Here is a 24,494-nt window from a genome sequence, read left to right as displayed (position 1 = left end):
ATGGTTGATTTGATAAGTAGTCTCCCAGATGAAATCATTTGTTATATTCTTTCTTTTCTTCCATCCCAACAAGTTGTTGCAACCACTGTTCTCTCTAAGCGTTGGAATCTTCTATGGCGTTCTGTTCCCTCTTTGGATTTCGACACGGCTATTGAAGATTTTTGGCGTCGCCGAAAGACTTTCAAAAAGTTTTATAGTTCGGTGTACTCTTTCTTGGTTGGTCGTGGAGATCAACCCTTCTATAGAATTTGTCTCAGACACATATGTAACTCTTCCATTGATATTACTAAGAGTATCAAGACACATATTCGAACTGCAGTTAGTGGAAGTGATAGAGTTCAAATCCTCGACCTCAAGTTTCATCGGGACATTGTCATTCCATCTGTGGTGTTTATGTTTAAAACTCTTGTAGTTCTCAAGTTGGAGAAAATAACAGTGGAAGATATTTCCTTTGTTGATTTGCCCTTGCTTATGATCTTGCATCTAAAAAATATTATTTCCCCAAAAAAAATTGATCTTCCACATCTTTTTTCTGGGTGTCCTAATCTTGAGGTCTTAAAAGTCTTAGAAGTGCGGCGTCAAACTAAAGGAAAGTTTATCCGATTGCCCAAGTTGGTCAAAGTCAGCATCGATAAACCTTTACTTCCATTGGAAATATTTAAGGATATCGAAGTTTTGAAAATGCCTGTGAGATTTATTACTTTTTATTTCAAAGGGAAAAAAAGGGTTTTTTTTTTTTATGTTTTGATATCATTTTGGTTTTTTTTTTGCAGATATTTCAACCAAACCTGAATTTTGACTTTCACAATTTAGTTGAACTTCAATTGAAAGTGGCCTTGGATTGGCTTCTGGTCTTGAAAGTGCTCAATCATTGTCCCAGGCTTCAAAATCTTGTCATTGACATTTCTAAGGTTTAATGATTAAGTTTTACAAGTGTGAATTTTCTTGTTATATTTTCTTCAAGCATTAGTATTGATCCAATTTTTATGTTCCTTGTTATCAGGACTTTGATTTACCACGAGGTTTTGATTATGTTTGGCTATATCCACAAACTGTTTCTAGATGTATTTCATCACACCTTAAAAGCTGTTGTCTTAAAAATTACAATGGTTTTGATGATGAGTTTCTATTTGTAAATTATATATTGGAGAATGCAAAGTATCTACGGACCATGAAAATACGCGCTCTTTGGTGGGAAGTAAATGATATTAGAAATGAATTATCTTGCTGCATGATGAGATCAAATACTTGTACCCTTTCAGTTGAAGAATAAAGCATTGTGTTTTTTTATTTGTCTTTCTGCTGCTAACTACAAGTATTTTGACATGTTTGTTCAATTTGTCTATTACTCCCAATGAAAGTATGCCAAAATTTGTCGGATTTGTAATATCTAATGATCTTTGTTAAATATGCACACCTATTATTGTAATTTTTATCATTGAACAAAATCGATGAAACAGGAAGGAATACTTATTTTCACATAGATAAATGTTTAATAGCTATTTTTATGTTTCAAAAAAAAAACCTCCAAATGACAAATTATATTTCAATTTTGAAAATATCAACAACCAAAAAGAATAAGAATTTATATTTCAATTTTTAATTCATATTTGTATTGTTCATTAAAAAATAATTAAAAAGCAAAATTCAAACCTCTATAACATGCTTAAAATACTTATCATGACGTAAAGAGGAGTGATATGTTACTTGGGGATGAAAATAATGGAAAAGTCTAGTGTAAGGAAGCTTTTTTATATAGCTCAAGAAAGATTATCTATACCAGTTTTAGAATTAAGGTTTAAATCTTTTTGGTCCGTAAGTTATGTTCAGATGTTCAGTTTAGTCTCCAATTTTAAAAATATCAATTTTTAACTCCTGATTTGATACATGTTTTATATCATAGGAACTAAAGGTTGACATTTTAAAAAACGGAGACTAAACTGAATCAGAACTTAACTTAGAGACAAAAAAGATTTAAACCTAAAATTAATATAGATACAAACAATTTTATACCAGTTTTTAAATCGGTATATGTATTATCAACATAAAATAAATTCATTATTAAATTTAAATTATTAATGGATGTATAATTGACAGAAAAATTAGTCAATAAATTTATTAGTAATTGAAATTATAGAAAAAAATTGATTGACAAAATCATTGATAATATTTGACAGACAAAATCCTTTCATAAATCTTTCGATAATTAACGTTGAATAAAATACGTTGATAATTTTTAATGGAAAAATCTGTTAGTAAAATGAGAAACAAATTTTTTTTGTCCACTTTTTCTCTCCGGAAATCACGTTATTCCTCTTGTTTAGAACTTTTTATGGAACACTCTGAATTTGCAATGATATTGTGTTTCAGGAATTCAAATTTCATACAAATATAATAGTATTTAATGATGACATTCAATATCAATCTTGAAGTAATTATTTAAAAAAAAAATATTACTCTGGCAGTATTACAACCAATTAAGTAGCGATATATAACCTAATCCTATAGGTTAACTACGAAATCTAAGCAGTTTTCCATATGGTTAAACTTTTTTTTTGGCAACAAAAATTGTATATAAATTTATAATAATGTTTATAAGAATTAATTACAAATATATTTATTGTTCAACTAATTAAAAAAATAAGAAAGCATATTAGTACACAATTAAATGTAAATAAAAGAATTCATATCACTTTTCCATTATATTGGGAAAATGCTTCACCATACCCTATTTTAAAATTGTTTTTGGAAGATAAAAAGCTTTTATATAATAGAATATTCCAATACTTTTATATGATAGGAAACCGTGAAATCTTGAAAAAGATGCATATTTTTAATTAATAAAAGTTTAAGGCAAGGAACAATAACAAATTTAATACCTAGATAAAAGATATTGGCATAATTTAATTTATTTACTAGAAACAACAAATATAGTAAAACTTCCGTCATTAACTTAAAACTATATTTTTTATTTATAATTAACAATTAAAAATGCTTCAAAATTGGTGCATTAAACCAAGTTCAACCGCTGTTTTGAAAAATTATAAATTTTGAAAATTTAAAATTATTTATTTATTAATATTTACATATTAATATGACTTACTTTTCAATTATATATTTATAATAATTTACTTATAATTATATATTAATATATTGATAATTATTTATTATAATAATGACTTGTTAATAGAATGTTTTAGAAGTGTTTTACCTTTAATTTGAGTCAAAGTTCCTTGTTTTTATGATTTAGTTAATTTTTTAATTATGCATTGAAATAGTGGGTTAAAATTAGAATAAAAGTTTCAGTGGGTAGTTATTTTAATATTTTTTATTATTTTATAATCAATAATACAATACAGAAGCATTTAGCTTTAAGTATGCTTCTGTTTTTATTCTAAAAATCAACCCTTCTATTGAAAATACATCCTCAACAAAATATTATGAGAGACATAATCTCATGCCTATGTAAGAGAACAAATATTTGCTGTCTATACATATGTTAGTGTCTATTCAATAATAACGTCTCTATTTCAATTAAGAAGTAATAATTAGATTTAATATTCAACTTTGTCCTAATTTGGTTGACAAATGTCAATTTAGTTTCTCTTTAAAAAAGTGTTTGAAATTGATTCTTACTTTTAAATTTTTGAGTCAAAATAGTCTCTTCCCTTAAATAATGACAAACAGTGTTAAATTTTTTTTTTTCTCTTCTCATTTTCTATGCATTACAGGTTTTTGTCACCAGTATTTAATGATTATTGTACTTTTCCAATAAAATTTAGGTTAAATATATGTTTTAGTCCTCATATTTGTTCCCCATTCTCAATTAGGTCCTCATGTTTTTTTTGTCCCAATTGCATCCTAATATTTGTAAATTTGAGGCAATTAAGCCCTCTCCGTTAACTGGCCACTAACGTCGTAGGCCAATTGAGAGGGCTTAATTGCCTTAAATTTACAAATATTAGCATGCAATTGGGAGAAGAAAAACAGAGAGGGCTTAATTCCTCAAATTTACAAATATTAAGATGTAATTGGGACAAAAAAAAAAGGACCTAATTGAGAATGAGGATCAAATATGAGGACTAAAACATATATTTAACCTAAAATTTAATATCATAAAATCAGAAAAATTTAGTTATAAATAAAGATTATGCTCACTTGTTATTTAAATTGTATGATGTATATAACTAAATAATATTTTGTATTTATGATGTATATAACTAAATAAAAAATAAAATTTAAACAAAAAAAAATCATTAAAAAATTAAATTTTTTATTTTTAATTTTAGAGTAATTAAGAAATAAATACCTTTTAAAAAAATTATAAACTCACTTATTTTACCGGAATTAAAAATATATATTTAGATTTATTTTTAATCAATTTTTCAAAATTTAAAAAAAAATGTACTGTAAAAGTAATAACTAAATAAAAGTATTTTTTTTAAAGAGAATCACATTTATAAAGAAACTATTCCATTTGGTAATAGAGATAACAAGTAAACATAATCTTTATTAATAACTAAATTTTTCTAACTTCATTACTCAATGAAAAATATTAAATTTTATTGAAAAAAGTACAATAATTATTAAACACTACAAATGCTGACAAAAACATGCATCCGTAATTTCTTACTTGCATTGGAAATATTTAAGAAAGTTGAAGTTTTGGAATTCGATTGGGTGAAATTCCATTGGGTAATACCTGTGATATTTGTTTGTTGTTAGTTTCCATTTCAAAGGGAAAATGATGGTTTTCTGATGTTTTGATATCATTTCGTTTTTCTTGCAGATATTTCAACAACTAAACTTGTATCTGAATTTTGACTTTCACAATTTAATTCAACTTGAATTGAATGTGGTCCGAAATTGGCTTCTGGTCTTGAAATTGCTAAATCATTGTCCCAAGCTTCAAAGTCTTGACATTTGCATTCATAAGGTTTGATGATTAAGTTTTTCAAGTGTGGATTATCTTGTTATATTTTCTTCAAGCATTATTATTTATCCAATTTTTATGTTTGCTATTATCAGAAGTATGATCGTTGTTATGAAGATGTTTGGCCATACCCAGAAACTGTTCCTACATGCATCTTGTCACACCTTAAAACATGCTTTCTTCAATATTACACTGGTTTTAACAATGAGTTTCAATTTGCAAGATATATATTGGAGAATGCAAAATATCTATGGACTATAAAATTCTATACTTTTGAGGAAGAAATCAAAAAAATTAATGATATGAAAAGAGAATTATCTGCCTGCAAGAAGAGATAAGATACTTATACTATTTCATTGAAATAATTAAGGATTGTGTTTTTTTATTAATTTGTCTTTCTGTTGGTAATTGCAAGTATTTGGACATTTGTGCAATTAGTCTACTTTTCTTCACCTAACCTAATGAAAGTTTGCCTCAATTTGTTATGAAAATTTGGTGCTGTTTTTGGAATTCAAACTTCACGTTTGTATGCATACCTATTATTGTAAATTTGTAATTTCATAACTAACATTATTTATGATTTTTATCATTAAAACGGGAAAGAATACTTATTTTCACATAGATGAATGTTTATTAGCTATATATGTTTATATTTGAAAGATTTTACTAATACTTAAACATGCTAATAGGATATAATATTTGAAATCTTGCTTGAAAATTTAAGTCATAATAATAAAAGAATTTTTTAATTTTTCAATAAACTATTAAATAAAATATTAAGTCTTACCGGTAGGGCACAACTAAAGTTGTCTAGGTTCTCCACAACTTGTCCAAATGCGTAATTTTTTAAATTTTTGTCCATTTACTGAATTTTGTCCATTTACGTAAAAGAAAAAAACAAAAAATTGAAAGTAATAAGTGATAAAAATGTTTGGAAATTTAGATAGAGAAGGTCTTTCAGTACCACAAGACACTCACTATAGATCTTCCTGTCATACATTTGAATATAAATTTGAAGTTGCAAAAAATATAATGGAGAAGAAGAAAAGTAATATTTATATATAAAGCAAGTTTAATATATGACATAAGAAAGTTATACTTCATGCTTAATCTTAAATCTTTATTAACTTTAATTTCCATTTGACAAATAAAAACCAAGAAACTTTCCGAATTAGAAAACAAATTACTTTACATCATTCATGAAATTAAAATTTAAACTAACGAGAGCAAAGGTTAAATGTTTTTATGGAGGTTGTTAGAAACTAGTAGAAGATTATAGAGATCTTTTATAATCATTACTTTAGGGTTATAGTTATATATAGATGTTGGTGTTCTATTTCAAAATAAATTAATTTGAATAAAAAACTTCTTTCTTTCATCAAGTTCAAAGCTCCTGAATCCTATTTTCACTTTTCTTCTTTATCATCTTTGTTATTGTTCTCTTTAGAGTTGTTTGAAGTGCATACATTATCTAGAAATAAGTAGTAGTGAAAAATTTAACTACAGCCGAATATTCGTATAAATTATTCACTAAAATCTATTTCTCACGAATCAATAATCTGTATTTGATTTATCTATGCATTAATTATTTACAAATTTTGTGTTGTTGATAATTCGTGAGTAATTTCTGTGTACTTAAGAAATTTTGTTATCACCTACAAAGTTTAACTAGTTAAATGCAATTTTTTTTTCTAGTCGGTGATGCAATGTTGTCGGTTATTTATTGTCAAAGAGGTAGAATTATGTTTGGAAACATAATGATAAATGCTACCAAGATTTTTATTATACCTCAACTAAATAACGAAATTTATATTTTTCGAAGATTTTTAATTCATATTTGTATTGTTGTTAAAGAAAACAACTAAAAAGGAGAATACAAACCTCTATATAGTATGATTAAAATACTTATCATGACTTAAAGAGATAGAAAAAAAATTTTAACAATTTTTTTTTACAACATACTAATAGTTTATGATGGATCCGTTTCAAATAATTTCTTTTTTAAAGTTAATCAAACTAATAAAATAATGATATATTATCAAAAAATTATTAAAAAAATTGTTAAAATATCATAATTTAAATAAATAATAGGTATTTGGGCATGAAAATAATGGAAAGGACTAGTGTAGGCAAGTTTTTTATAATTGTTTTAAAATTAATATAAACATAAACAGTTTTGAAATTAGTTTAGAAAAGTGTCATTTCGAGATTAGAATCACAACAGGTATAAAAAGCATCATTCTTTATATTTATTAAAAAACACAATTATTAAAAAACACAATTAATGACTATCACATAAAAGATTATAAGAATATATGCTATGACGCCTATACTCCTCCTTGCATCCTTTGTGTTACAACTATGAGTAACAAAGTGGGCAAAATAATTAAAAACAATTACAAACCACACACTTAATTTTATACAACTAATATAGGAATAGTATTATAAATTTATGAAAAAAGTTTTTTTAACAAAATTTTTTTAATAAATTTTTAACAACGCAAATGTAGTAATTTATTATTGATCTATTTTAAATATTTTTTTAAATATAAATTCAAATATACAATCATTTGTATAAGCATATAAAACTCCAATGTTATAATATAAAACATAGGGTTGAAAAATTAAATAATATATATCTTTTTAGAAGACATGTTTTTATTCAATTGTAAAATGTGAATTTATACAGTAATAAAATGAACAAAACTGAACAAAATCACTAATTAAAATAATAATAAATCTATGAAAATTAGTTATATAATGATAAGTTATCATATTATTTTCTTTTCTATCATATTATATATATATATATATATATATATACTATTTTATTAATAAATATTCAATTTATTATGAAACATTTGACTAAATTAATAATTTTCTTATTGAATAAAATTTTATTTAATTTATATTAATTTTATGCTGTTGTTCATATATTATGATTATATTCTACGAGATTATGATTTTATATCTATTTTTATGTTTTAAGAAATTAAATAATGATTTTATTTAAAAATAATAATTAAATAATGATAAAAAGTTTTAGAACTACATATATAATGGAAGAGAGTGGGCCTCATGTTCGGCTATATAAAAGTAACCTAAAACCCTAAAGTCTCACGTCTCATTCCTTTCGCTTCTCTTCTTTATGTCTTCATTTTCATATTTTGGTTGGAAGCCTAAAAGCTGAAAGCTCTTCTGTCACACAGTAAATTTTCATAAAATACAAGCATAAGCATGTTCTTATTATAAATATACTTGTATAAAATACTGTAAGTTTTCTAATGTACTTGTATAAGATTTATTTTTTTATTTAGTGGTAAGCATTATGTTTATTTTTAACAATTTCTTTCAATATATATATTTAGTTACATTAACAAATCACTTCATTTATTCATCTCATAAAAGAAAGTAAAATAGTCTATCTATCTAAGAAATTTAGAACTTGACATTTTTTAGACATTATGTTAGTTTATACAATCAGCTGTGACAGAAAAGATCTTATTCACAAATTATATTTTCTATTATATAATCTTCTTGTGGTGATTTTGCTATCAGTTAAGAAGAGATCCAACAAACATCAAATATCAATGGCGACTGCTAATTAAATAAAGATTTTATTTTCACAGTAAAAACATTACATAATCATCAGGTTAGCATATAAAACTACATTCCTCTTCAGATCTAACTGTTTTGAAACATGAAACATTATGCACAGTCACATAAATAATGTATTAAATTAAGTTAAATATATTTTTATTTTCTTAGTTATAAATACGAAATTAATTTTTTAAATTTAGATTAATTTAATATCTTATCTTTAAAATTTTATAAATTTAGTTCTTTTAATTAAATTTTATTAATTTTATTTAAGGTTTCAAATTTCTTTATCAATTAATATTGAAAAAAAATTGTTAAACAGTATATACTAAAATGTTATTATAAAAATAATTGATAAATTCTTATTATATAGTATTTTATTATCAAATAAATTCTATTAGTAATAATTAAATACATTACAGACAAATTTTATTCCTGCATGTGTATTGAAAAATTTGATATGAGAAAGATAAATATTGTGATACCTAAACTGTAAGTAAAGGCAACTTGAGCATATCTACTTTCAATCATATCTTATATGATTTAAATTTAAAGAAATTTTGAGTATATTTTTGACACTTTTTAATCATATTTTTGAGGATATTTTTTATTTTTACTGTTATCATGATAACTTGTAATAATATTTTAGCTTTAAATAATTTGAATTTTATAGAATATTATTTTTCTCATCCAAAGTCAGCTATCTGTAATCCATGTCTACTTATGGGTGTGCTTTTTTTAATTGTTTTTTTTCTTAAAAAAGTAATATAATTAGCATTTCTATTTTATAAGTAACATATCATATGAACAAAAAAAAACAGTCTCATGTTTTCTTATCAAATCACGAGCAGTAGCAGATTAAAAAATAACCTAAGTATAATACAATTTAATGCAGAGATACAAAGATTTAACAAATTTCAATATAGAACAAGGAAAAGTTTTCTCTAATGAGAAAAGAGAAGGTTTCAGGGAAGGAATCTTTGCAGTATAAAAGTAACCCTCTCAGATAATCAAAAATTTCATGATTCAGGGAGAAGAAGTGCTTTATATACACTGATGAGTGCATTTACTTTCTTTGTATCAAAGAGACTACTGAAAAGGGTTAAAATAAATTGGTAAAATAAATAAATGAAAGTTTTGAAATATACATCATCATTTTTCATATGAACAACACATTTATATTTTTCCTCTTTTTATAACAATTAAGCCAAATAAAAAATAAAAATTAGAAGAAAACTACATAATTTGAAATAAGTGTTTAAAAACGGTACATGTTGTGTTAATTATTCTTATTAAACCCTTGTTTTGTCGTTATTATGATATGCTTCAACTCTCCTTCGCGACCACATGTAATTTATCTTTTGTTTCTATCTTACCAATGTCTTTTTTATTGCATTTCTTTAATTCTAAATATGTAACTAATGATTCAACTATGATGACTTTATTTTGATTTCCTATATATGTAACGATTATTTTCTTAACTTTGTCCTTGATATCTTTATCTTTTGATGTAGATACTTGCCTTATTCTTTTTTACGTACCGTTAAAAAGAAGATTGCATTGGCGAAAGCAGGAGAAATGAAAAAGGATGGTAGGAAAGAGTTGGAGTGTTAAGCCAAACTCAATTTTACCTTTTAATAAGTAATATTATTTTAATTTGGGATAATATCTTTTAAATCTTTCTATTAGAGGAAATAGATATATAATATTTTATTTTACTTTATTTTTCTAGTTTTCGTAATTTTTCTATTTCCCTTTTAAGGAGAATTAAATTATTACAAATAAAGGGTATGAGAATGTATTTTTCATGATTAAGAATAATAAAATAAGTCTTATTTTCCACTTAGTGTCAGAGCTCTTGATCTTGGGGTTCCGTTCCGTTGTAACCGCCACACCGCCGTCGCTGTCCGACCACTGTCGCTATCGTCGTCGCACCGGTTAGGGTTGTTGATAGGGTAGAAAGGTGCAACCAACATCGACAATCACAACGCCGGAAGTCGCTCTATGAGAGGAGCCGCCACCGTCGTCGGCGCGTGCAGTCCACGCGCCCACCTCCAGCGAGACCCACTCGTCGTCGCCACCACAGACAGGCTCACCGGTGCCTCCTGAGTCTATTCCTAGAGTCGGTGATGACTCGTTTGGGTTATATTTGAGTAGATCTGAGTTTTAAGTTCTGCTCCTTTTTTTCTCGGTGTAACCCACTCGCTGCTATCGCCACAGAAGAGTCGTCAGAGCCTCCTGAGTTTGTTCCTAGGGTTGGTTACGACCCGTTTGGCCTATATTTGAGTAGATTTGAGTTTAAAGTTTTTGCTCCTTTTCTTGTGTACATGATGTTTGAAGTAAAAAGTATTCCTTTGGGGTACCTAATGACCTACCAAATATAGGAAGTACCTGTTGGTTGGATGGTCAGAATTACTTACAATAGAGCCAATTTGTTCGAAGGGTTCTCAAGGGTCGTTCAAAACTTGATCACACAGATGGAGGAGGACCAGGACCAGACGACACTAAATTTTGAATTTGGGACAATGAAGATTCACTAAATATGACTTGGATGTGGCAATCCATGATTCCTGAGATAAGGAGAAATTATATGTTTCATTCTTCCGCAAAAGAAATATGGGATGATTTACAAAGTATTTTTTCTTTAAAAAATAGGATCTTGCTGTTTACTATGACATCAAGAACAAGATATTTAATACAAAACAGGGCTCTCTTTTTGTATTAGAATATCACGAAATCTTGAATGGTCTTTGGATGGAACTCAATCAGATCCAAACAATAAAGGTGTGTAAAACAGATGCTGTTGCTCTTGCGGAATTCATTGAAAGTGAAAGAATCTTTAAATTTCTCCTGGACCTGAATCATGAGTACGACCCAATCCGGGTTCAAATTTTTGAAAGAGAAAAATTATCATCCCTGTGAGAAGTTTTTTTTTTCTATGGTAAGAGGAGAAGAAACTCGGAGAACTGTCATGCTTAATGGACGGATCTCCAACACAAGCTCTGCCATGACAATTGGAAAGGGAGTCCATAAGGGAACAAATGCTAGGGGAAAGACGTTTTATAGGAACTATTTTTCATATTGTAAAAGATCTGGACATACCAAGGAAACATGCTTCAAACTTCATGGAAGATAGAATGTTCTCAAGCGCATGGGAAACAAAAAAGGGTGTACTCAAAGATGAGTCTAATCCACCACCACCAGATCTTGATATGAAAACTTATAAGGGGAAACTTGAGCGCTTGAAAGCAATGGTTGAATCAATGAGTAAGCCCTCTGGATCATGTACTCTATCCATAAAAGGTAAGATTTGTCTCTGTACTGTTGGTCATGTGTCTCAAGGTATTTGGATCCTTGATTCAGGTGCAACTGATCGTACGACATCTTTTAGTGGGTCTTTCAACTCATATGGAAAAAGAAATAAAAAACAACTTATTACAATTATGAATGGTCAGGGTATTCCTGTATGCGACTCTGGGAATATATGTTTGAACTCATCTATTATATTGAAGGATGTTTTACATGTTCCTCAATTAGCTAATAGTCTTATCTTTGTGTGAAAACTCAAAAAGGATTTAAATTATTCAGTAACATTTTTCCAACTTATTGTGTTTTTCAGGACCTTGCCACGGGGAAGAAAATTTTAACTGCTAAAGAGCAAAGTGGGTTGTATATTTTAGAGTTTGATGACCAAAACAACACACAAATCATAAGTCAACAAGCTACATCTGAGACGTGGGCAAAATCCTAAATATGGTTACATCATCAAAGGCTTGGACATCCTTCATTTAGTCTTATCAAGTCCTTGTTTCCCCATTTGTTTACCAAGGAGTCTAATGAGTCTTTTAATTGTGATATTTGTCCATTGTCAAAACATCATCGTGCATCTTATCCTATTAGTAATAAAAAGAGTATTTCTCCATTTGATTTAATTTATTCTGATGTTTGGGGTCCTGTCATAAATTCTATTTCTGGAGCCAAATGGTTTGTTATCTTTATTGACGATTGTACCGGTGTCACGTGGACATACCTTATGAAAAACAAATCCGAAGTTTTTCAAATTTTTGTTAATTTTTTTCGTCTTATCCAAAATCAATTTGGAAAAAATATCAAAAGAATTAGGTCTGATAATGGTACTGAATATGTGAATCATGAATTTCTCAATTTTTTGTCTCATAATGGTATTGTTCATTAACTAACCTGTGTTAACACCCCTTAACAAAATGGGGTTGCTGAAAGAAAGAATCGTCATCTTCTTGAAGTAACAAACTCTTCTTTTTCAAATGTCTGTTCCAAAAATTACTGGAGAAAAGTTGTGTTAACTACCACAGATCTCATCAACAGGTTACCCCCTCGTATCTTAAACGACATTAGTCTTATAGAGTCTCTATTGTCTTTTGTTCCTTCTTCTTTCCTAATAATAAGTCTACCTAGTTGAGTCTTTGGATGTGTTGTTTTTGTTCACTCTCATCATCCTCATCGTGGTAAATTAGATCCCAGAGCTCTTAAATGTGTCTTTATTGGGTATCCTTCTAATAAAAAAGCGTACAAATGTTATCATCCTTAGAGTTGTCGCATCTTTATCTCCATGGATGTCACCTTTCATGAAACACAATCCTTTTATGTCAGTCCACCACTTCAGGGGGAGAAAGCACTTGAAGTGGATGAACTCTCCTTCTTATCATCACCATGTTTGTCTTTGCAGGATGCCCAAGACCTGAGCAATGAAGCTACCATAGTCCATAGTGAGGAAAAAGAGGAAGAAGACATATTTTTTGGCTAAAAATATGAAAGAAGATAACAATCCACTTCGACTCTCGAGCAAGAAAAATTGTCTAATCCGAAGGTGAGGATCCCTGAAGATATCAATGAGGAGGAGTTAAGTATTACCGAGGATTTACCTACTGCATTGTGAAAGGGAAGAAGATCATGTGCTAAATATCATATTTATCAGTATGTTTGCACTAACAATCTCTTTGATAAGCACAAAAGTTTTATTGATGCCATTAATGCCACATAAATTCCTACCTCAATCTAGGAGGCCATGAAACTTGAACATTGGAATCAAGCCATGAAAGAAGAGATGAATGCATTAGAAAGAAATTCAACTTGGGAGATTGTTGATAAGCCAAGAGACAAGAAGGTAGTAAGGTGTAGATGAATATTCATAGTGAAACATAAGGCAGATGGGACAATAGAAATATATAAAGCTAGATTAGTGGCAAAAGGATATACCCAAACATATGGGATTGACTATAAGGAGACATTTGCCCTAGTGCCAAAGATTCATATAGTTCAAGTTATTCTCGCTTTGGCTGCCTATTTTGGATGGGACTTACACCAGCTAGATGTGAAAAATGTCTTTCTTCATGGAAATCTAGACGAGGAAGTGTACATGGAGATTCCCCCAAATTTTGAAGTGAAAAATGAAAGAAACAAGTTATGCCTCCTGAAGAAAGCATTGTATGGTCTTAAGCAATCCCTTAGAGCATGGTTTGAAAGATTTACAAAACCAATGGTATCCTTGGGATACAGGCAAAGCCAAGGAGATCATACTCTATTCATAAAGCATTCTTCTACAGGTAAACTCACTCTATTGCTTGTCTATGTGAATGATATGATTATTGTAAGAGATGATGAAACATAAAATTTTGCATTAGAAGATAAATTGGCAGCTCAATTTGAAATGAAAGACCTAGAAAAACTCACTTCTTAATATGGTATCAGAGCCTTGTTAAAATCTTATCCTAACGATATTTGTTGTTTATTGGGCATATTGTTCCACCCGCTATTGGGCCACCCATAAATGTCTAGTCCCATGCTCGAGACGTATATACTTCGGCATGAGGGATGTGTGTTGAAAGTCTCAGTATGAAAAATTTTCTTGTTGAGTTAAAGGGGGCTTCTTCTTACACACCCATGTTTTCTTCATGGATGTTCAACTTTTGTTATCCTTCCCATTTTGTCCTCGAAATTATGTAAACGGGATCTTGAAATTCGATATTGTTCTTTGGATTATGTAATGTCAACCTGATTTAGTAAAAAAATGTATTAGTGAATCAAAATATAGAATTTAGTGTTTGTTTCTTAGTGGTGTATCATTGAGATTTTAGAACCGAGTATGTATTCGAAAAAAAGTAACTGGACTGTAAAAAATTCGATGACCAATATCAGATATGGAGATACACATTGGATTCTGAATTTTGGTGACTACATCACCAGCAAACAAATACTCAATTCTATGTTTAGATGGCACGAGTTTCAAAGACTAGGCGAAGAAAAGGAGAGCAAAGAAGATAAAGAAATTTTGTGAAAGAACTTATGTGGTTTTTATATGTTTGCAACATCACTTATAAATAAACATAGGTTACAACTATGTCTAGAGGCATATCCATGTCTAGTGAGTTGTGTGAATGGATAAAAAAAAAAGTAGAGTGAAATAGAATGGTGAAGAAGATGATTAAAGTGAAAGTGCTTGATAAACTAGAAATATAACAAAATTGATGTTCTGATTGATTTAAGAACAAAATTTTAAATGCAATTTTAAGTTAGCATAACTGTGATTATTATTTACCTATAAAAAAAATTCTTAAATAATAATCAATTTTAATAACTAAAAGTATCCTAAAAGATTAACTTAAAAATTAATTTCTCAATTAAAGATTATTTCTTTTGATAGTCAAAATTTTAATAATTACTGATAATAATTAATTAGATATTTTAACTATAAATTTAGATAGTAATTATAATATTTTGAAACTATTTTAATTATTAATAATTTTTAGTTTATAAACCTATCATTATAGTTATTAATTATTTTTTATCACTAAAATTAGTTATTATTTAATAATTTTTTTATAAATAAAATTTTTAATCACAATTGAAAACTTTTATTCAAATTTTCAATAATTTTCTAAAATTCCACTAATGTAGAATTTAACTCTACATGGTGTATGATTAAGAAGAGTGGGTGAGTTGATATATTCAGTAATTTAGGCATAAAATCTTTTCATATAAATTCTTTTTATAGTAATATAAAACAAGATTAAAGATTCATTAAATATGATAAAAGGGCTTCTAATAACTCAGGATATTTTCAATTTAAATGTTCAATTAGATGTCAAAATTATGAAAAAAAAAACTTTTTTGTTGAATGTGTTTTTTATTTCTATCTTCTTTCACATTAATTTAAATTTCAATAAAATGAAATAAAAAGGTTAAAATTTCTAATTTATTCAATTTCTAAGTGTAAAAGTTGGCATGTTCTTAACAAGTAAATTAAGTTGAGCAAACTTAAAATGCAAGCTTTTCAAATATGGTGACTATATTTTTACCTTAAAAAAATGACGATTATTTTTGTTAAACTGAAAATATTAAAAATACCAAACAAAAACAATGATCAAGATCAGTATCGTTGCTCATCGAACGAAATAATAAAAAGGAAATAGTATTTTTGTTGCGCTAGAAAAATAAGTCTAAAAAGTTAGAATTCCAAAACCCATGAAAACAATTTGTAGAAAACAGGCCAGAATATAATTATTGAAAAATATTGTTTTTAATATTAAGAAATTATTATTTCTATAATTAAGTTTATTTATTTTAACTAATAATGATAATATAATTGATATCATTATATAAAAATGATACATACGTCTTTATATTTTATTTTTCAATTTTACCTTTTAATAAGTAATATTTTTTTAAAATTAAAATAATTTATTTACCAGTTTTATTTTTTAAGTGACTGTTTTATTTTAAACCTTTTTTTTTCTAATCTTTTTTCTATATTAATATTTTTTAAAACTAAAATAATTATTTATAATATTTTCTCTTCATGCACAACAAAGGAAAAAGATTGTATATTATCAACATAACTGGCCATGAACTGTGTTTGCTACTTAAGTTTCCGTACGAATTCATGCCATCAGTTGCAAGTGCAAGTCATAAGTTTCTTGGATCTGCACCAAATTCTGGAACTGTTTCATCGATCTTCTTTCACTGTGGTGAGTCTGTTAGGTGTCGAAGTAGATTATCGCACTTTCTTCCTAAAACGTGCCATTTAAGGTTCTTTGCATCCTCCTTAACAGAGAACATACGTTTGAACCTAGGTATTGTAGGCAAATACCACATGACCTTACTAGGTGCACCATCATTACCTTCTTCACCAGTGTTTTTGTCAGATTTCTTTCTAAAATGGCTTAAACCACATGTTGGACAGTACTTTAGTGAATCAAACTCCTTGATGTACAAAACACAATTATTGGGGCAAGCATGTATCTTCTGATATTCAAGACCCATTGGACATAAAACTTTGTTGACCTCGTAATTTCGAATAGGAAGAGTATTATTTTCTAGAAGCATGTCCTTCAGCAACTCCAACAAACTCCGTGAAACTTTTATCGGTCCATCCGTTCCTTGCTTTTAAACTGAACAACTTCAAAGTTGCAGATAAACGTTTAAAGTTCGTGTAGCCTGGGTACAACGGTTGCTCAGAATCATTGATTAGAGAATCGTACAAATTAGCTCTTCTAAAGTTATCTTCACCAACATCACGTATCATGTCCTCTAAATGATCAATCATCCATTCTTCTACATAATTTGTTCCTCATGACGTCATAGGTTGGTCCAGTACTTCTCCATGCCAAGTCCAAACGGTATACGTTCTCGTTATGTCGAACATGAATAGATGATCATGCAAATTGCCCAAGTCTTGTCGTATTTGATTAAGACAATGAACACAAGGACAAAAATATGTCTCGTTCACAGACTTTGCATTTTCTTTAACATATTGCAAGAACACCAAAACACCCTTCTCATATTCTTCAGAGATGCGACGTGCATTCATCCAGCTTCGATCCATACTATGTTCGTAACATAGTTCATCAATATAAAATTGGACAATCGGACAATTCAAAATTTAATACAAATGATTAAAAGATTAATCGTTTCTGTTAAATTTCAAACGGGAACTAAGTTTCACTCAGTGATTTCATACTAATGCATGTCAATTATAATAACACAACTAAACTTAATCTCATGCATATACTAACAATCTGCAAACACATGCATATACTAACAATTTGCAAACACATGCATACCTAAACGTCAATATGAAATCATACAAAAAAAACCAATAAAATGCAAATTCAAAGTGTCAACATCATACACAAAAGGCAATAATATGCATACAAATTAAGTTTTGAAGAAACAACCTAACCTTTTAGCAGATTATATATAACCAAATGAGATAGATGTCGTAGTGCACGCCCAAATATAGGTAAGAAAAGCAGTCCAAAAACAGTCCAAAACGCAACCCAACAAGACGTTTGAAACTGCAACAAAACGCAACGAAATGAAATTATGATCGGTTCAAATGAAAGCTTTTTCATCAAAGACTAATTCAATCGGAGCAAAACTAATTTTAAACGGTCAAAAACACAAAAAACGAACCTCTAATGGCGCAACGGAGAAAAGATCTCGACGAAGAAGACGATGAATAGTGGAAACTGCTCGCGGGTTCGCGTTCCTGAAGTTTATGCCACTATAGACGTCGGTTAGCTATCGCGACAGACGTCTGTAAGGTTATAGACGTCGGTGCTCTCACTAATTGGACGTCTATATGATTTAAATATTAATATCGGCGCGGATTATAGACATCAGGTATGTGCACAACTGACGTCTATTTGGACATGGTCGTCGGTTGCATGGTAATCGACGTCTAGTTTGTAGCATAATCATTATAGTTTCACCTAACTGTCAGGTTATAGACATATGTTAGGGAGGCCCCAACGTCTTTGTCTCAGACCATTAATGACACTCAACTACCTGTCAGGTTATAGACGTCGGTGCGATCGAACCGACGTCTACCTCGCGACTGTTCATCAGCTCTGAGACCTTTAGACGTCGGTGGTTGTCATGTTGACATCAATTGGTTGACTATTCACCTTACCTGCCAAACCTTTAGACGTCTCGTTTTAGGAGCACCGACCTATTGTTCTTCACTCATCAGGTAGAGCATGCCCCGACGTCTAGTTGCCCTACTTAATTACGAAGATGCCACCGATCATCGTTTTACGTCAGTGGACCAAATAATCAACGTCTATGTGGTGACATTAAAGAGCGTTTTTCCACTAGTGTATGTTTTATTGGTATCTGTTTGAAAAACATGGATCTACTTTATGTACTTCTATAAGATTTGGTATTTTTCATTTAGTAAATTATGTTTATTTTTAACAATTTTTTCAACATATATATCTAACTACATTAACAAATCACTTCATTTATTCATCTCACAAAAGAAATTTAGAATTTAAAATTTTTAGACATTATGAAAATCAGCTGTGACAGAAAGATCTTATTCACAAATTATATTTTCTATTATTTAATCTTATGTGATTTTGCTCTCAGGTAAGAAGAAATCCAACAAATGCATGCATAAAAATCAATTGCGGCTGCTAATCAAATAAAAGTTGTTATCTTTCACAACAAAAACATTACATGTTAACATATAAAAACTACATTGTTCCTCAGATGTAGCTGTTTTAAAAACATGCAACACTGTCCAAAGTCGGTTATTGTTATAGGATGAATTACAGGTCTTATTTAATAAAAATAATTAAATAATATTTGGCTATATAAACTTAATCTAATAAGTTGAAACCTCATATCCCTCAGCGCTTATTTTTTCCGTCTCTATTTCATTTTCTTTTTGCAGGAACTTCCTTTCTCAGCCGGTTAGTTGTTTATATTTTCATATTTTATGTCAAATTATTAAGTAAAATATTTAAATAATTATATTTCAAAATTTTCTTTAATCTTATCAGTATTTTTCTTCTCTCTAAACAACTAAGAGTTTATTTTTTTTATTTCTTTCCACATAATTAAAATGAAATTCTGTTAAATTTATAAACACTTTGAAACCTTAATTTATATTAATATATTAGATCATTATTTTGAAACTCGCTTTAAACTGATATTTATTTCCAAATCATATTTATTTACTGTTATCCCATTCTTTAAAACCATGTTATTTTGCAGACATATAATCAATGAAACATCATTGTTGAGAAACAGATGAAGAAAACAAGAATATAATGAGGTACTATTATTACCATTTTGTTTATCAAAATTATTTTTTAACATTTTTTGGAATTCAATATTGCGAACTGAATAAATTGTTTTGTGTAATTAGTATATTAAATTGCATGGATTATTTTATTTGACACTGTACTTTATTTTCATTTTCCTTGTTATTCCGATCTATTAACTATGGTCACATATGCATCACATATGCATTGGTTGTTGAGATTCGATAACTATTTTAATTTATTTAATAGTTTTTTTTATATTAATATATGTGGTGGAAATATTTTGACTTAATGTCACATGTATTGATTAGATTTTATTATTAATCAAATTTAAGGATTGATAATTAATTGAATCTAAATATGTATTTAATTGATTGTCTTTTGAAGTATTTGACATTCTAGATGAAAATCAATCATAACTAATATAGAAGTTAAAGTTTCATCGTTTCATAATATACTTTATAAAACTATGAGTATACCTCATTAGTCACATTTTACATAATTCAATTTTAATATATCTGATTAATATATGAAATTTTATAAATTAAAATATTGCAACCGATACCATAAAATGAAATATCAACAAAAATTATTAAAATGATCAAGATGATTATAAATCTTCACTATTGCATATAAAAAATTATATTATATTTAAAATTAGAGAATTATACTGCTAATGAAGTGAATATTCGATCTTTCACAGTAAAAACAATACGTAAGGTAGAAAAATTTATCATATTAGCATTCAAGTTTAATGCAACACAATAATCTAAGTAAGGAAAAATATATATAAACACTTTTGTAAGAAATATTAAACAAACGTTACTAGACATATATCACTTAAAAAGAAATAAGTGTATTTGTCATAATAATATTAATAAATTATTCAAAGAATTCAAACTTAACCGTTATAAAATAAACATTTCATTATCTCTTTTAGTGACTTAGATGCTAATATAATAAGGTAATGAGATTTTCAATGATATGTAATGTTTTTTTTGCTGTGAAAGGTCAAATGTATCACTAGTACAAAAATAATATTTTATGACTTATAAAAATGATTTATGAAATACATAATTTTGTACGTTATAATAGGTCTATACATTTTTTGACGTAGCAAAAATTTACGTCATGATAGCCTTAACATGTTATGATGCAATTTTTAAAATAAATCCATTTTATTATATGAATATTGGAAAAAATTGTTTCGAATTGATATTAGAGTTATTTCTTTTTTTATCATAATTTATTAGATTTTGGTACGTCATAAAATGTGTAGACCTATTATAACTTACTTCATAACTCAGTTTTTGTATGTCATAAAATATGATTTTTGTACTAGTGTATATTTCATTAGGAGCATAATATCATATAAGAAAATTCCATATGTATTTGATGTATATCAAATTGGCACTATCTTATTTATAAATATGAAAAAAAAATAAAATAGCTAATTTCATATACTTATAAAAACTCCGTGTTATTGTGCAAATAGATAAGAAGAGATGCAATATTGTGGAGAAGATAACAACTAATTATCATCATATTATTCACCAAAGTTATTTTTTAATATTGCTTAATATATATGAGAAACTCACTTGTTTAATATTGTGAATTGATTAAGTTTTTCTATGTAGTTAATAGATTAAGTTACATGCATGTGTTAATTAATCTGATCATGTAACTTGTTCTTATTGTTCTTGCAACCTATGTTTATAGCTACTTAATGAAATTTGATAATCATTTTTATCAATTTAATATTTTTTTATATTAATATTATGGATTTTGCTAGATATTATTATTCATAGTTACATGTATTATTACATATATCAGTCCTTATTAATTGAATTTATTCAATAATTAATTGGATCCAATTACCTGATTAATGAATTGTATTTGAAATTTTGAAAATCCTATAGGAAAGGATGAAAATCTATTATTACTAGTGAAATGCTTAAAAGTTAATCCTTTTATAGTATATTTTACAAAATTAGAAGCAAAACCCATTAGGAATTTAAATTATTGTAAAACTTTAGATAGTTTAGATTTAGTTAGTCATGATATCTATTTAATATATGCAATGTGTGCTTGTAATCATTAATCAAAATACATCAAACAACATAACATAAAATATCAATAAACATAATAAATGTAGGCATGAATAGAATAGGTTTCCAGAATAACAAAACTTGAAATAATGATATATTAGACTCTCAAATGGATTAATGCATGAATGTCCTTTAATGAACTAATATTAGAATGCAATTAACAAGGTGAGTTAGAATGTAAATTCTGACAGCAATTTGATTGAAACATCATCTAAGAGCACACTCTCCTTCAAGATTGGATCTGAAAGCTGATGCAACATGCTGCCTTCAGCTTCAACAACAATTATGTCGTTTATATGTTCATTCAAAGAACTCAATGGCTACAATGTATTTATATGTATCTAACAATTTCAATGTATTCGGTTCTTATTTGCTTGCAAGATGACGTGTAATAGTTTATATTTAATTAAATTAATAATAACAATATTATAGATGTGATTTATTATGTGTTTGTAACGTTTTATGTTTTATTGAGAAAATTGGGACGCAACAAAAGCATCAATAATGCATTGCTATCTCATCAGACACTGTCTTCTGGAAATAATTAAAAAATATTGTCCTTTTCTATAGAGAGTGAATACAAATGGCAGCCATGCAATATTGAGATTCAAATTCAGTACTGTGCTTCTAACGTTTTATACAAAAAAGCCCAGGACAATTATATTTTGACAATATTTTTTGACAATTTTTTTTATAACGGAACACGTGTCATTATTTTATTCGTCTATTTGAATTTATGTTTAAAAAATATTTAAAACGGACCAATCACAAGCTATCACGTATGCGTTATCAAAAAATTATTAAAAAAGTGTTGTTAAAAGAAGTTTTTCCAAAAGCTAAATACAACAGCTGTAAATAACTTTAATTTGAAGGAAATTATCTTAAAATCTATACCACTGTTATTTCTCTGTGGTTTTCAAAAGTGTTTTGTGGTTACTTGGTGCCTATAAATACACTTAGAATTTTCATCGATTTTCATATTTTCTTTCAACAAAACATATCTTGCTGATAAACATTTTGCTGAAGTTTAATCTCAGAGGTATGCTCTTCTATCTTAGACGTGTGAATTTATTTCTGCTGCCTTTAGTTTATGCTTCCGTGAATGTTTTTTCCTTCATTTTCAAAAACTCTTGTTGGGATTCCCTTCAATACATTTGATACATTTTTGTATATCAGATTAAACTTCAATTCATCCATAACCATGGTTGTACCAATCAAACTCACTGTAATTAAAACAGCTTTAATCTTTTGTATTTTACAGTCTAGGACTAATAACCCAATTGAGCATCTCAATGTTACATTAATGCTTTATGTTAATTTATTTAAAAATAAATTTTTAATTAATGTATCAGATCATTGTTTACATTTAATAATTGAAAATATGTGTGTGTAAAGACAAAAGGAGGGTTACACTTCAGTATTTCTTTAAAGTATTGAATTTATAGGTTTTTTTTTTTTTTACTTAAGTAACATATATATTTTAATATCTCTTTTCAACAATATAATGTGTCAATTATTTTCGTTAGACAAGATGAGACACTGTTTACGTCTAAGTATTAGTTTCACAATATACATGCCTTGCATTTTGCATTCAAACATCATGAATCACTTTCATAATTATCCCCATCATACATTTAATCAATTATTAGAAAAATTTAATTTAGAAAAAATATATAAAAAAATCTTTAAAGTTATTGAAAACATGACTCTAAATCAAGTTTTATATATATAATTCTGAACAGAATATATATATATATATATATATATATATATATATATATATATATATACTTATTTATAACAGGTTTTACATTATAACTATAAAAAATTTAATTAAACTATAACAAACTATACATATATAACTTCATGGATAAACCATCATAATATTCAATATATATTATCAAACAATCATTAAAGTATTAAAAATATTTCCATTCATAAATAACAAAAGAAAAAAAAAACAAAAGAAATCAAATCTGCATATAGAGTATCCAACATTTTTTAGAAATAATCAATTATACCTGAAAATCGATTTTTCCAAAGAAAATTCATACAAGATAACTTTCTTATTGAAATAATCGATTATCAAATGATAATCAATTATTCTTGTTAAATTTTGACAACAACTATATTTTTCTAATTTGGTTGCACTTAAATACTCACCCAAATGATCTAAATGGCATCTTATACACTAGAATTGATTTAAAAATAAATTGTAACTTAAATTGGATATCAATTTAGTTATTTGACTAGGAAACAAGATTCAACTGATCAATCCATCAAAACACTAGAATTTTGGATTTTTTTGTTTTTGTTTTATTTAATCTATTATTAATTAAGTGATAATTGAAATTATCGTGTTTTTATTAGGTTTATTATTATTATTTTTTTAAAATAATTAGAAGTTTATTAAGTAATTGTAGGAAAGATAAACATTTGGTTTTTTATTGATATTTTTATTCTTTTTAAATAATTAAAAGTTTATTAAATAATCTTAAAAAAGATAAATATTTTACCTTTTATTATTATCATTTTAAATAATTATTGGTATTGTATATTAGTCTAAGTCTTTTTAAACTCTTTTTTTTATGCTTCTAACCATTTATGCAAATATAAATAAGTGTTAAGGACGAGTTGTTAGATGAATTTGTTGAAAGTTAACTTTACTTAGCTTAATTTTATCTAATAATTATTATTACATAAGACGATTATAGTGTATTAGACGATTAATAGCGAATCTATTGTTTATATAAAAAAATACACCAA

At 27.4% G+C, this 24,494-nt stretch overlaps 1 protein-coding gene across 1 annotated transcript; it reads left to right on the top strand.

The window, feature by feature from the left end:
- On the top strand, window positions 1–917 carry LOC106774691 (F-box/LRR-repeat protein At4g14096). Its single transcript, XM_014661736.1, has 2 exons — window positions 1–687; window positions 774–917. The coding sequence occupies exons 1-2, from the start codon at window positions 1–3 to the stop codon at window positions 915–917; spliced, it is 831 nt and encodes a 276-aa protein (XP_014517222.1).
- Window positions 918–24,494: the final 23,577 nt, after the last annotated feature.

Source organism: Vigna radiata, chromosome 10 (assembly GCF_000741045.1).
Source record: "Vigna radiata var. radiata cultivar VC1973A chromosome 10, Vradiata_ver6, whole genome shotgun sequence".
Lineage (NCBI taxonomy): Eukaryota > Viridiplantae > Streptophyta > Magnoliopsida > Fabales > Fabaceae > Vigna > Vigna radiata.
The sequence above is the reverse complement of the archived record's forward strand: the minus strand, read 5'-3'. Positions and strand labels throughout refer to the sequence as shown.

Coding starts and splice junctions, on each gene's coding strand:
- LOC106774691 (XM_014661736.1), top strand. CDS start 1: ATGGTTGATTTGATAAGTAGTCTCCCAGATGAAATCATTTGTTATATT. Junction 688..773: donor TCGAAGTTTTGAAAATGCCT/GTGAGATTTATT, acceptor TTTTTTTTGCAG/ATATTTCAACCAAACCTGAA.